At 37.2% G+C, this 13,872-nt stretch overlaps 1 protein-coding gene across 1 annotated transcript in view; it reads right to left on the bottom strand.

The window, feature by feature from the left end:
• Positions 1 to 1,475: 1,475 nt before the first annotated feature.
• Frl (formin-like protein) overlaps positions 1,476 to 13,872 on the bottom strand; it is a 477,209-nt gene continuing 464,812 nt past the window's right edge. The window contains exon 19 of the mRNA XM_067142136.2: positions 1,476 to 7,014. Within this exon, the coding sequence (XP_066998237.1) occupies positions 6,802 to 7,014 (213 nt within the window). The 3' untranslated portion in view covers positions 1,476 to 6,801. The remainder of the gene's footprint in view (positions 7,015 to 13,872) is intronic.

The raw sequence follows: 13,872 nt of genomic DNA, 5'->3' as shown, positions 1-13,872 counted from the left end.
TTTCTAGTAACATGTAGAGAAATATGTGCAATATTCTAAGCGACTCGTGAAAAGTTCCATGAGCATCACCTGAGGGGAGCCCACCAGAGCAGTGATGTTGACAACTGACTGATGATGCCCTCAATGAAGGGCGAAACATGTCTCAAATGGAATCAATAATAAATTCCTAATTTATAAAAATTTATTGTATTGAATAGGTGGAAAAAACTAACCTTTTAGCATCCTACATGTTGACAACTGTCAGAACTTTCCTTCCCCAGGACTTGAAATGCAAGACACACAGGGACAGTGTTTTGTTCTCTGATGCTGTGAAGTTTGGTATGTGTATGTTATTTTAGGATAAGGTGTGAAGAGATTTCAAACTTGTAAATCAATTTAATTTTTACTGTATTTCTGATTTTCCTAGTCTACCCCCCCTTCCCTACTTAATGGTTAACAGCATGTCAATTTTAGCAGATCATTCTTACAAACTTTCCTGCTGGAGATTCTATAATGTTAGCACATAGTTTACCCATTCCTTTCTAATAAAACAAGAAGTAGAGATGGGGAATCTGATTCATTTAGAAGAAACGATTCATTTGAAACGATTCACCAAAATGATTTGTTCATTTCTTTGTTCGCTTGATTCGTTCATTCGATTGCCACGTGACAGAGCCGAAAGCGAAACCATGGACTCAGCTGAATGATTCCGTTATGTTCTTCATAACAGCTACTGCTTTACAAGTTACAAGAAGTGAAATGTTCAAGGTAATTGCTAGCATTTTAACAAGAGTAATATCCTTTATAGAGGTTACAGTCGTAAAATGCTACACAACTGTCCAACTAATCCTTTCCAAACTTACGTACCTACTATTCGAAACTATACCACAATCGAATTTGAAATTTATAGTAGATATAAACATTTTTGTGGCCATGTTCGACACGTTAGTTCACAGTAGTTAATGAGAATGGGAACCTTGAAGTAAACTTAACCTAACATTTTGCAACCAGCTGGAAGTTGAGTGTATAATACAGTTCCGTGAAGTGCGACTTGAAACAACGCGATTATTTCTTATTTTAAATTTTTTTTTTTTTTTTTCATGTAAGGTTAGGTTAGGAGTATTTGACTTGTGAACCAGAATTTTAGTTAAGGTTAAATAAAAAAATAACAGAGTCGCTCTTCACAAGTTGTCATTTATTAAAAAATGATGGATAACCGATTTGGCGATATGAATCACAACGTACGAGGAACGTGGAACCAAGGAACGAGTTGCGGCTGCCATCTCTTGATTCAGCTTTCGATTCACAAACGAGTCTATTCATTTCGTTCACTGAATATCAGTGCAATGATTCGTTCATTATGAATCACTCTTTCAGAATCTCCCCATCTCTAAAAAGAAGTTTGTTCCTTTAAGACCAGTGATAGGAATGGAAACAAGTCATTTACACCTGAGGAGCATATAAAATTCCACAGAAAGAAGAATATTAAAAAGCAATGAAATCTTGAATCAGCTTTATTTCACAAGAAAGAAAAATACCAAAATGGCATATAACAAAGCATATCTTAAAAATAATATTTTACAATTCGTTACTTAGACATATAAAAGTATTTTTGTGCTTAAGAAAAATAAAGCAAGCTCAAGGCTGATACTGGAAGGAAATCTCTTATGTCAGAAATCTACAAAAAGTTAGGGAAAAAAAGACGGAACATGCTGGTTTCATAGATAATCCAGCTTCTTTAATAAAAATACATATTAACACTTTGACACAAAAAATATTTGTGCAAAATATATATACATTTAAACAAAATGTCTTTGAACACAGATGCAATATTCTGTGGCACTGCTAGCAACTCCATATTTAATGTAAGGGAAGAAAAACACAGAAAAATGCATCATATTCTCATTAATCTAAAAATAAATGCTATTTTTACAAATTATATACATGTCACTTTCATATTAGAAAATTTTATAAAAATTGGACATACAATAAAAAGAGTCCAGATATATCACAAATATGTACACACACACATGCACGCACACACATTCATTCGTAAACTCTCTCTCAAAATGGGGTGAAACAAGAACTACTATGCATTTCCATCCTTATTTCCAGATCTGCAAGAATTACAAATGGTTTTAATTTTTAAAATCTTTATAACCAACCGTTTACATGGTATTTTCAGTATACCATACTAAAAACCTCTACAAATTGTTAACAAATAAGATAGCATGGTTTCTTATTGCTTCACCCTTAGTATAAAAGTACAAACAGAGATATAAAAAATTACCCCCTATTAGATTCAGCAAATATCACTAAATTTGCATCATACTTGCATAATGTTTTCAGGAATAACTTAAGATATATTATAAAAGGAGAAAATCTCAATATTCTAGAAAAAAGAAATATAATTTCTGCAAGTTCAGTATTTGGTGGAATGTTCATAATATCTACCCATAAATTCTACTAACTTAAAAATGTAATGCAGGTCCAGAGTTAATAAGGAATGTAGACTATTTAAATTGGGAATAATGCTATATAATTCCCTCGTAATGTAGTGCTTGCAGCAAAATAGACTGGTAGCATCAACAATGGATATGGAAATGTAAGGTCTTGCTTGTTCAGCAAATAATTCCTTACAGAAATGAGAAATACACAACTAATACTCTCACTACACTATTTTTAAATGAATCAACATATAGACACACAAGCTGATTCAGTTTACTACTCCTGTGAACTGATCTTTTCCTGACCTTATTGCAGGGATCATTTCCCTATGTGTGAATGGTCAGTTACCTTGTGCAGCAGTTTTTCTTTTTGTACTTGGTCAATGCCCAAAACTGAGCAATTTCTTAATTTTAGACTTCTTACCACTAGAAATTTTGTAAAAGTTGGATGATATGAAACTACTCCTTGCATTATAAAAGATGTGCAGAACTGAGAAACAGTAGTCATGAATTAGAATTTCTGAAGGGGTCCTTAAAACTGTGGTGCTTTCAATGTATGTATGTATGTATGTATGTATGTATGTATGTATGTATGTATGTATGTATGTATGTATGTATGTATGTATGTATGTATGACTCAGGTAGTAGTTCTGAAGGCTATACAATTTATGTATTAGAAATCTTTGTACAGTATATTACATGATTTACTAAGCTACTTGTGGTTTCAGGTAGCCTGTTTGTGAATACTAGTATACATATATGCAACTATAGAAGTAAGACATGCAGAGAGCAACAAAGCAGTATGCCCACAGTCTATTATCAGAACATACATACAGAGAATTGTTAACCCTGTAACTGACAAAGGTTGCAATGCATCTGTCAAATTATCAGCATCATAATGTACCACTTCCTCAAAATAATACTAAAGTTCTATAAAAATTTGGCAAAAAATACCATAGAAATCAGTTTTCAAATTAGACTAAGTTAATTTCAAGTTGAATCATTTAGCAAATTACAAAACAAAAATAGACTATCAGAAATGGTCTATAAGCCTTAGAACTGAACTGTAACTTCACTACAGATTTATGGTTTGTAAAGTCTATTGTACATATTAATACTACAGGGATGTTGGATTTCCTTCGGCTCAGCACTTCAATGAGTAAAGGTCAATGTGTGGTGCTGGGAACATAAACCTGTAGCGGTGTTCAAAGGGGGTCTTAATTCCAGCATCTGTAAATATTAACTCTGCCAGGTGGACGCTCATATTTCCGTACTTAATCTACTGGCAAGCCGTTACTCGTTATGCAGACATTTTATTTGAACCTTACACAGAGGAAATCTGATAATCGTTCAAGGTAGTGATTCTTTGTAACACTACTCTCTTAGCAATTATTTTCAGAAACAAGAGAAAAGAGAAATATTTTACAATTAACAAATATTTTCTATCAAATTCTCAGCAGCAGATGATAAGGCATAAAAAGCACAAGACCCATTCCACTACTACAACCTGTGATAAAGTTCAGTGAATGAAGTCAGAACAGTCGATCCAGCAACACTGGCGACATGCAACGCTGCACCTGCGTAGCAGCAGGTTTTGACCACCTGCTCCCAACATTGTTCAGTTGAGCACCGTGTGTGTGCCGTGTAAGACCTGTTAGACACAGTGCGTGTTTAGCGCGTTGGTTCTGAACTGCGAACAGGAACATGAATGACCAAAAGATCAATGTACAGTTTTGTTTTAAGCTTGGCAAGACACTGAAAGAAACGCATGCGATGCTAGTACGTGTTTATGAAGATCAAGCACTGTCCTTGAAGTGTGCGTACGAGTTGTTTGCCCGTTTTCGAGAAGGCCGGGGAAGTGTTTCTGACAAGGCCCATACCGGAAAACCGGCGACCGCCGTCAGTGACGGAAACATTGAGAAGGCGAGGACATTAATCAAGAACAATCGGCAATTAACTGTGCACATGATAGCGGATGAACTGTAGATTAACCGTGAATCTGTGTGATAAATCATTACCCAGAAGTTAGGGAAGAGGAAAACGTGTTCTCGTCTTGTGCCACATCACTTGACTGACGATCAGAAGCAAGCACATTTAGAGGCTTCACAGGATTTTGTCGAAACGGCGGATGCGACACCAAATTTCTTGAATGGTATCGTCACTGAGGATGAAACCTGGTGTCTCAGATACGACCCTCAAATGAAACGGCAAAGGATGGAATGGCGTTCTCTGGGATCCCCTCGTCGGAAAAAGGTCAGAGCCAAAAAGTTACGCATCAAAACGATGCTCGTCACCTTTTTCGATAGTCAAGGCATTAGTCACAAGGAATTTCTACCTGAGGGAACGACGTTGAATGCTACACGGTACATTGAAATTTTGACCCGTTTCATGAAACGTCTACGCAGGGTACGACCCCAGTACGCACAACAAGGTTCCTGTTTTGTTTTTTTTTGTCCATAACGCTTGCCCACACACAGCCATTATCATCAAACAGTTCATGGTAAGAAAGGGGGTGGTGCAACTTTAACATCCCCCACACTCGCCAGATCTCAATCCTCCAGACTTCTTCCTATTCCCACAACTCGAACTCGCTTTGAAAGGAAAGAGATTTGATGATATTCCTGACATCCAACGAAACGTGATGAGGCTTTTGAACATCATCCCAAAGGAAGCCTTCTTGCAAAGTTTGCAGGACATGTATTGCTGATCTCAGCAGTGCATAGTTACGGGAGGGGACTATTTCGAAGGACAGTAAGGTCACTGTCGAGCATTGTTCATTTATGTTGATGGTACAGGACTATTCACTGAACTTTGTCACATGTTGTACTGTATATTACTTTTTTTTTTTTTTAAACTCTGGACTGTTCCTTTATTTATTTATTTATTTATTTATTTATTTATTTATTTATTTATTTATTTATTTATTTATTTATTTATTCTGCTATGTTGCATTTCCTGTGTTTATGCGAAGTCTTGCTCTGTATATTCTAATGTTTGAGAAACTAGGACGATTCCAAGTTGAAAATTGAATGTACTCAAATATCTACCCTCAAAGTCTCCTACTGTACCGATTACCTAAATTTTCAGACCGATTTAAAAAGTAGGGCATAAGGATGTGGCGACCCCATCATATTTTTTATTGTCTAGAAATAAAAAATGTGCTTAAAGTTTTTTTAATTTAACATATAATTAACGTGTATCTCAGCCTGTTCACACCTACACAAAAAGTTATTTCAGACCTGTCAACATTTTCATAACAGTAACAACTCGTCAGTCACAAGGTTATATAAATATACATATTTAAAAACATGTATTTCTTAATATTGGGAAGTTTCAAAAAACATACCTGTTTGCATTCAAGAATTGATTCTAGAAACTAATACATCCTTTTGCTGTATCTTTTTAACATGCGGCAAAAGGGCTGAACATGGTTAATCAGTCTGAAAATTTAGGATTAATACGAGACTTGTTGGGGATGGTCCAAGAAAAATGAGGAGCGAAAGGAAGCAGAAGAGATAGCTAGGATACGAAGGGCTACAGTACTCAAAACCAATCCTATGCTGTTTTTTGAATGTACTGAATTATCTATCCCCAAAGTTTCCTACTGTACCAATTACCCAAATTTTCAGACAGATTTAAAAAGTAGGATATAAGGACGTGGCAACACCATAATATTCTTGAATGTCTAGAAATCGGAAATTTTGCAGCGAGATAGAATCCACTCTGGAAGCCCACTTATTCATAAAACCTGAATCACTCAATCATGTGGAATCTTCATGATATAGCATTACATTCCTTCTTATACATTACAAAGTGAAATCAATAATTACTTTAATAATGTTTCTTAAAAGCATTGCAAAATAACACTACAAAAAATGTGTTTAAAGTTTTTTCAATGGACAGGGATGGCACCATTCTTGAAGTTCAAATCACAGTTGAGTTTCCTTAAATATACATATATTTGGTGTCTTCTGGTTGATGTTCAATAAAAGACAGAAAATTTCAGAAGAAAAGTACTTAGTTTATATTACAGTTTGAACTCTAATAAAAGAGTTAAAGGAAGTGGGCAGAAGGCCACTGGTAGCACAGGGCACTCATACACTTTACTAAGTTAATGGTATATGATTATATAAAAGTTTAGTCCAGTGTAGAAATGCACAGCTACTAGCACCATTTCTGGTGATCCATACACATTGTAAGAGAGACACATGGACCTCCAATTTCTTTTAGTGAAGACCAATCACAATGTTAGGATTAGAATGTCAATTGATGGAGTTTAAAACATCAACGACACAATGGTCTTCATGTTCAAGTACAGAAAACCACTTTCACATAAGGTTATAGTGAATCCACCAGTAATCTACTTATCACAGTATCAGACTTCCATCTCTTCTAAAGTGCGTGAAAGACGATTGTGGTCAATACGCCGACGTTGGCTGCGGCGCACAGCATCAGCACGACGATACGGTTCACTTTTCAGCCCTAGAAGAATATCTTCCAGAGCGCCATTATATACCTCATCTTGGTGTAGTAGCTTCTTTTCTTGTACCAGACGAGTTTTGTATTTCAGCTCATTGATCACAGCATCCTGGAAGACCAATGAAACATCTAAATATGCCTGTAATACAGTTGGAACACTTAAACAAGTTATTTAGTACTATTACAAAATAAAACTAAGATTATTACCAGCCAGATTTCACATGCACCAAGTATATGTGACTACAGACATGAAGATTTCAAGACATGTACACGAAATAACAATTTTTTTCCAATTCCTCCTTCATTCTAAGCAAGGTGTATTCAAGCCACTAAGACAGAAACATGTTTTCATTTCATCCCTTCAGCACTTCTCTGTAAATTCAATGTCTACCCATAGCACAATTCCTTAATCCAGGAAGCCGAGGACAGGAACGAAACTGGCCATTCCACTTTTTAGAAATTATAGGTTAAGGATAATTTCCTAAAGAATACAACCAAATGCTTTAACAATGTTGCAAATATGCACTGTACAAACTTCTTTTTTGGACCATATCCGAGATTAAGAACAACCAAGATCTGTACAGAGCCATAGAAACCATGTACGCAAAGCTAGAATCTGGATGCAGTATCAATGGGTGATACCAAGACTGCCATTGTACTGTACAAGCAGATATCATCACAGGCAGAGTGTGCAAAAATGTCTCCCTAAAGCATCAAGGACACAGATTAAGGGGTCCTAGATTTAGCATAGATATAATGTAACTTCAGTGGTATACCTTTTTTTTTTGCTAGTTGCTGTACGTCACACCAACATAGATACGTCTTATGGCGACGGTGGTACAGGAAAGGTCTAGGAGTGGGAAGGAAGTGGCCATGGCCTTAAGGTACAGCCCCAGCATTTGCCTGGTGTGAAAATGGGAAACCACAGAAAACCATTTTCAGGGCTGCCGACAGTGGGGTTCGAACCAGTGGTATACCAAAGAGGATTAAAATGATGGAAACAATATATCTTACAACCAAGCCACAGCAGCACAGACCATAATTACAGTTCAGTCTCAAAAGTGAACTGTTGTCCGGCTCCATGGCTAAATGGTTAACGTGCTGGCCTTTGGCCACAGGGGTCCCGGGTTTGATTCCCAGCAGGGTCGGGAATTTTAACCATCATTGGTTAATTTCCCTGGCACAGGGGCTAGGTGTATGTGTTGTCTTCGTCATCATTTCATCCTCATCACGATGCGCAGGTCACCTACGGCAGTCAAATCAAATGACCTGCACCTGGCGAGCCGAACCCGTCCTGGGATCACCCGGCACTAAAAGCCATACGCCATTTCATTTATTTTTTTTCAGTGAACTGTTAACAATTGGGAACTTTGGTGGTAGGGAAATATGGCTATGTTATTTCATTTTAATGAGAATGTTCATTTCTTCGTTTCAGGACAGTGATGTCGAAAACAGCATCTGAAGTTCAGCAGCATGCCGAATGGACAGCATAAAACAAAATTTATTATTGCTACAAATTTGAAGTGAAAATTCTTTTTCAAACACTGTAATAAGATAAATGAAAGGTGAATTTTTAACAGCAATACACTAAGAAAAATTCAAATGTACTTTCTATAGGCCCGTGCAAATTAATCTGAACACAATAACACACATTTTTTATCTTTTTGCACTTATTCACCTAATACATACATTTAATCTTTGCTAACAGCTTTCGATGATTTGCCATAGATTCCACAAACTCTGGGCACATATAGTATTTTTAAGTTCATCATCATGAATCCACACTGCAAAAAGAGATATATCATGCAAATTTTTGTTGAACAGTCGAGTCTTGAGAGTCTTCTTTTGCAAATAACCCACAAGTTCTCTATTGTCAGGGGAGTTCCTTGACCACTCTAAGACATGAATATTGTTCTCCCTGAAGAATTTCTTCACTTTCTTTAAAGTATGGCAAGGAGCCAAATCTTGCTGAAAAATTCCATCACTAATCGGAAACCTCTTCTGCAGCTCATCAACAACACTCCTTTCTTGTATTTGGATGTACTAGGCAGATTACATATTCCTGTTAAATAGTACTAACAGGGTCCTAGTCCTTCATGTGTGAAACACCTTAAAAACATCATCTTCAAGGGGTGTTCATGGTCTGCTGCAAATTTACATTTGCTTGGGACACTTATTGAATCCTCTGCCCCTGCATTTCAAAGTGACTCTTCAGAGAAAAGAAGTTTCTTCCAGTGTTTCATTGTCCAATCCCAATGACTATGTACCCACGAGAAACGTTTCCTGCACATTTCTCTTGTTAGGCTGTCTTTCTTTACAGGTTTACAGACTTTCTTCCACCTGCTGGAGGTCTATGACGAACATGAGAAACTTGCAGTTTCACTCCACTTTGATATTTAAAAATTTCATCATGATCCATATTGAAGTGGGATTACAATAATTGAAATTATTTGGGGTCCACCTATTCAATACAATGACATTTATTAGTGTGAATGAATCCCATAAGGTACTAGTTTCGGCACTTATGTCGTGCCATCATCAGCCAAAGAGTCAAACCAGGCAAACACAAACAATCTTAAAACAATTTAAAACACATTTTAACACCTGGAAAGATGAATGTTAAATAAAATTATGGTACAAGATGATGTAGCATTCTAATATAAAATCCTTTTAAAAATGATTATGACTCCGTTTTATACACACAGTGTATAGTCCAGCTTGTATGTGTTTTAGTCTTTAATCTTGTTGAATATACGCCGCAAAATTTTTTATTTTTTTTTGTGGATGTTGACACTTCTGTAATCCATGGTTTGTCAGTTCTGAAATAATAAACGATCATGTGATGGACGTAGTTAGATCTGGGGGGAAAAAAAAAAAAAAATGTTTGTTCCCACTTCAATATGGGGTTTGGAACCTTGAGCAGCCTAAAACAAGATTAATTATCAATGAATAACAGTGCATAGAGCACATGGGATCTGTTGCAAACTACTGGGAAAATTATGAGAAAGAAAAGAAAAAGAAAAAACATTGTTCAGATTAATTTGCTCAGTACTGTATATTCAAATCTTAAGAGTCATCTCACAGCATAACACATCTGTCCTATTCTTGATGATTATGAATATAATGATGCTGATGCTGCTGCAAAATCCCTGGAACAACGAATCCTCCTGAAGAGATACTGGAGTGCCAGAATACATCTTGAATGAGGTTCTTTACATTCCAGTGAATTACTTACATGGGTCTCTTCGTATAAGCATTCTGAAATGCTGACTCTACACGCAAGGATTAGACTTTGCAGCTCAGAACTCGGGGGAGGGGCAAGCATCTTACCAACCACATAGTTTTGCAATATAATTTGGAATATTGTTTAAAGGCTTCTAAATTAAAACAATGCCAGTGATATGAGGAAGAGGAATGATCAATATTGCTAACAAAATTGCATCCTAGGAAACGCACACATTATATATTGGCATCTGTAATAGATGTGTTATCCAAATGTGGAATACTGATTTTTTGAGTGTGTTTAAATTTAATGTGCTCTCCTTCATTCAACATTACTACCATTGTAGAAAGTAAATGCTTCATTGTGACCCGATTCTTTGGACATCAAAGTGCATGCAAATGAATTGTATAAAAATTCCCCTTGTTTAGTGATAGACACAGTTATCACATGTGTGTCAAACTTTTAATGACTAAAGAAGAAATGATAAACAACACGTAAAGAAAAGCGTGTATCTGTAAACAAGAAAGATGAATTTTACTCCTTCAAACAACAACTCCACAGCTTCTCTAGCATAATTCCCTCATTCTAAATCAAAACTAACATATCAAGTTGCATATCAATGAATCAGTACATACAATGCAAGTAAAAATTTTGCAGTATAACATATTCTCATTACAAACTGTTCTCTCTTTTAGTATTCAGTCTGCAAGCACCTGTGAATGAACTAAATGCCTCAGTAATCCTCTATCTGCAACTAGCACTGTGGTCTAATCTACTTCTACACCTCTTGCTTGAAAGTCATTGAAAGCTACTGATCGTCATCCACATCTTCCCCTGCTTAACTTAGACTCCACGGTGGGTTCATTAATCTCCTAGATAACTTATCCTCCCCCTTATGCCAGACATGACACCACTACCGAGGCTGGTTCCTATGCACAGCTTCATCAAGTTAATTCCTAACTTAAGCCTTTATCTCTGCATTATGAATGTCCTGCCATTGTTTCCACCACGGTTCCAGCTTGTGAATAAAATTTCCTGAGTGTACCTAGTTTGCACTCCTGAACAGCAGACATAATGTTCTTAACTGCCTCTTGAGAGATTCAATGACCCAAAAATTTAAAAACGGATTTAGACATTTATTCACTTATCAGCATAAAAATCATCGAGAAACTACAGCCATAACCAACTCCCGAGGACATTGAACTCTCTCTAGGAATGATGTACTGACGATTGCTTCCTCCCAGGCAAAATATTCCAGGAGTTAAATAGTCCTCCCTCATTCGGATCCCCAGGTGGGGAATACACAAGAGGGAGCCATAATCAGGAAGATGGATACAGACATTCTGTGAGCTGGAGTATGGAATGTTAGACATTTGAATCACTGTGGTAGGTTTAGAGAATCTGAAACAGGAAATGGATAGACTAAAGTTAGATGAAGCTGATATAAGCAAAGTATGTTGGCAGAATGACCAGGGATTTTGGTCAGGTGACTACAGAATTATCGACACAAAATCCAATATCACAAAATGCAAGAGTTGGTTTAATAATGAATAAGAAAACAGGACAGAGGGTAAGCTACTACGGCCAGCATAGTGAGAGGATTGTTGCTAAGATAGAGACACCAAGCCCAGTGTTCTCCCCAGACATTTTCGTTAGCTGGGTGGCAAGAGTGAGTAGCCGGGTGGGGAATACTACTAGAAAATGAATATGATAAAATTTCAACTTATTCCCCTCAGACCATTAACAATAATATTAGACAGGTAAACATTAACTGCAAAAATGAACTATTATAGTGTTATCACGAAGAAGACATAACAGAGTATTCTGAACTTCTAGTGTTCTACTGCTCATTGATAAGCACTCGGTTGCTATGGAGAGCCAGACGGGTTTGTTACGTCCCGCGGAATCGAGTGCTCTTATGCGATTCCACGCTAATCCAGACACTGCTCGCGCAAGACACTACATAATAAGCTGAGCTCTGATGTAACTCGCGCAATTATGCTGACAATAATGAAGATATTTCATTTAAATAAACAGTTTTACAGTGTTTACATTTTAACTTGGAACACAATGACTGAAACGTGTAGCCTCCGTGGCTCAGACAGCAGCGCGCCGGCCTCTCACTGCTGGATTCTGTGGTTCAAATCTTTGTCATTCCGTGTGAGATTTGTGCTCGACAAAGCGGAGGCGGGAAGATTTTCTCCGGCTCCTCCGATATTCCCTGTTATCTTTCATTCAAGCAATATTCTCCACTATCATTTCATTCCATCTGTCAGTCATTAATCATTGCCCCAGTTGAGTGCGACAGGCTTCAGCAGCTATCACAATTCCTATCTTCGCCACAAAATGGGATCTTCATTTATTCCAACCCTGACCCAGTCACTGACTGGAAAACAGTTTGTAGGTTTTCAATGACTGAAATATGTATTAATATTATGTAAACCGAACAAGTTAGGAGCGCACAGCTGTGAGGCTGCATTCGGGAAATAGTGGGTTTGAACCCCACTGTTGGCAGCACTGAAGATGGTTTTCTGTGGTTTCCCATTTTCACACCAGGTAAATGCTGGGACTGTACCTTAATTAAGGCCACAGGTGGTTTCTTCTCACTCCTAGCACTTTCCTATTCCATCGTTGCCATAAGAACTAACTGTGTCGGTGCGACGTAAAGCAACTTGAAATATTATGCAACTAGCAGATATCTAGGTTATGATAGCCGGGCGGTCAGTGAAAATGGCTGGCCCATTAGAAAGATCCTAGGGAGAACACTGAAGGCAATGCCCGCCACAACAGTACAACCCTATATGCCTATATGAAGAAATCAAAAGAATATATGAAGAGAGAAAAGATTTAATACAATATGTAAAAGGTGACAAGAATCTAATTGTGATGGGAGAATGGAATGCAGTGGTACGCCAATGAAGAGAAGGTAATGCAGTAAGAGAATTCAGATTGAATTCCACACTAATTTTAATTTAGTCCTTGCTAATATTTGGTTCAAATGCCACAAATGACTGCTTTATATGTGAATGAGACCTGGACACACTGCAGGGTATCAAATAGACTTCAGTATGATTAGGCAGAGATTCAGGAACTGGATTGCAAGACCTTCTCAGGAGTAGACGTTGACTGACCACAATTTGTTGGTCAAAAAATGTCATGTGAAGTTGAAGAACTTGAAGAAAGGAAGGAATGCAAGAAGATGGGACCTACATAAGTTGAACGAACAGTGTGTGAGAGGTTGTTTCAAGGAACATGTTGCACAAGGACTAAATGAAAAGGCTGAAGGAAACTATACATGAAGAATGAACATTCATGAAGAATAAGATCAGGAGGCCTGATGAAGGTTATTAAGAAAGGAAAGATCAAGTAAGAATCAATGGATGACTCATGAGATGCTAGACCGGATTGATGAACAGCAAAAGGACAAGAATGCAAAAAAAATGAGGAGGGGAGGAAAGAATACAGGTGATTAAAAAATTAAGTAGACAGAATGTGCAGGACAGCTAAGGAAGTGCAAGGATATTGTATGGTTGTAAGAAAGGTAGATGTTGCATACAGGAAAATCAAGGAAACCTTTGGAGAAAGGAAAATATAAAAAATGCTATTTGTTTTACGTTGCACCGACACAGATAGGTCTTATGGCGACAATGGGATAGGAAAGGCCTAGGAATTGGAAGCAAGCGGCCATGGCCTTAAGGTACAGCTCCAGCATTTGCCTGGCGTGAAAACGGGAAACCATGGAAA

The sequence above is a fragment of the Anabrus simplex genome, chromosome 2, assembly GCF_040414725.1.
Source record: "Anabrus simplex isolate iqAnaSimp1 chromosome 2, ASM4041472v1, whole genome shotgun sequence".
In the NCBI taxonomy this organism is placed as follows: Eukaryota; Metazoa; Arthropoda; class Insecta; order Orthoptera; family Tettigoniidae; genus Anabrus; species Anabrus simplex.
The sequence above is the reverse complement of the archived record's forward strand: the minus strand, read 5'-3'. Positions and strand labels throughout refer to the sequence as shown.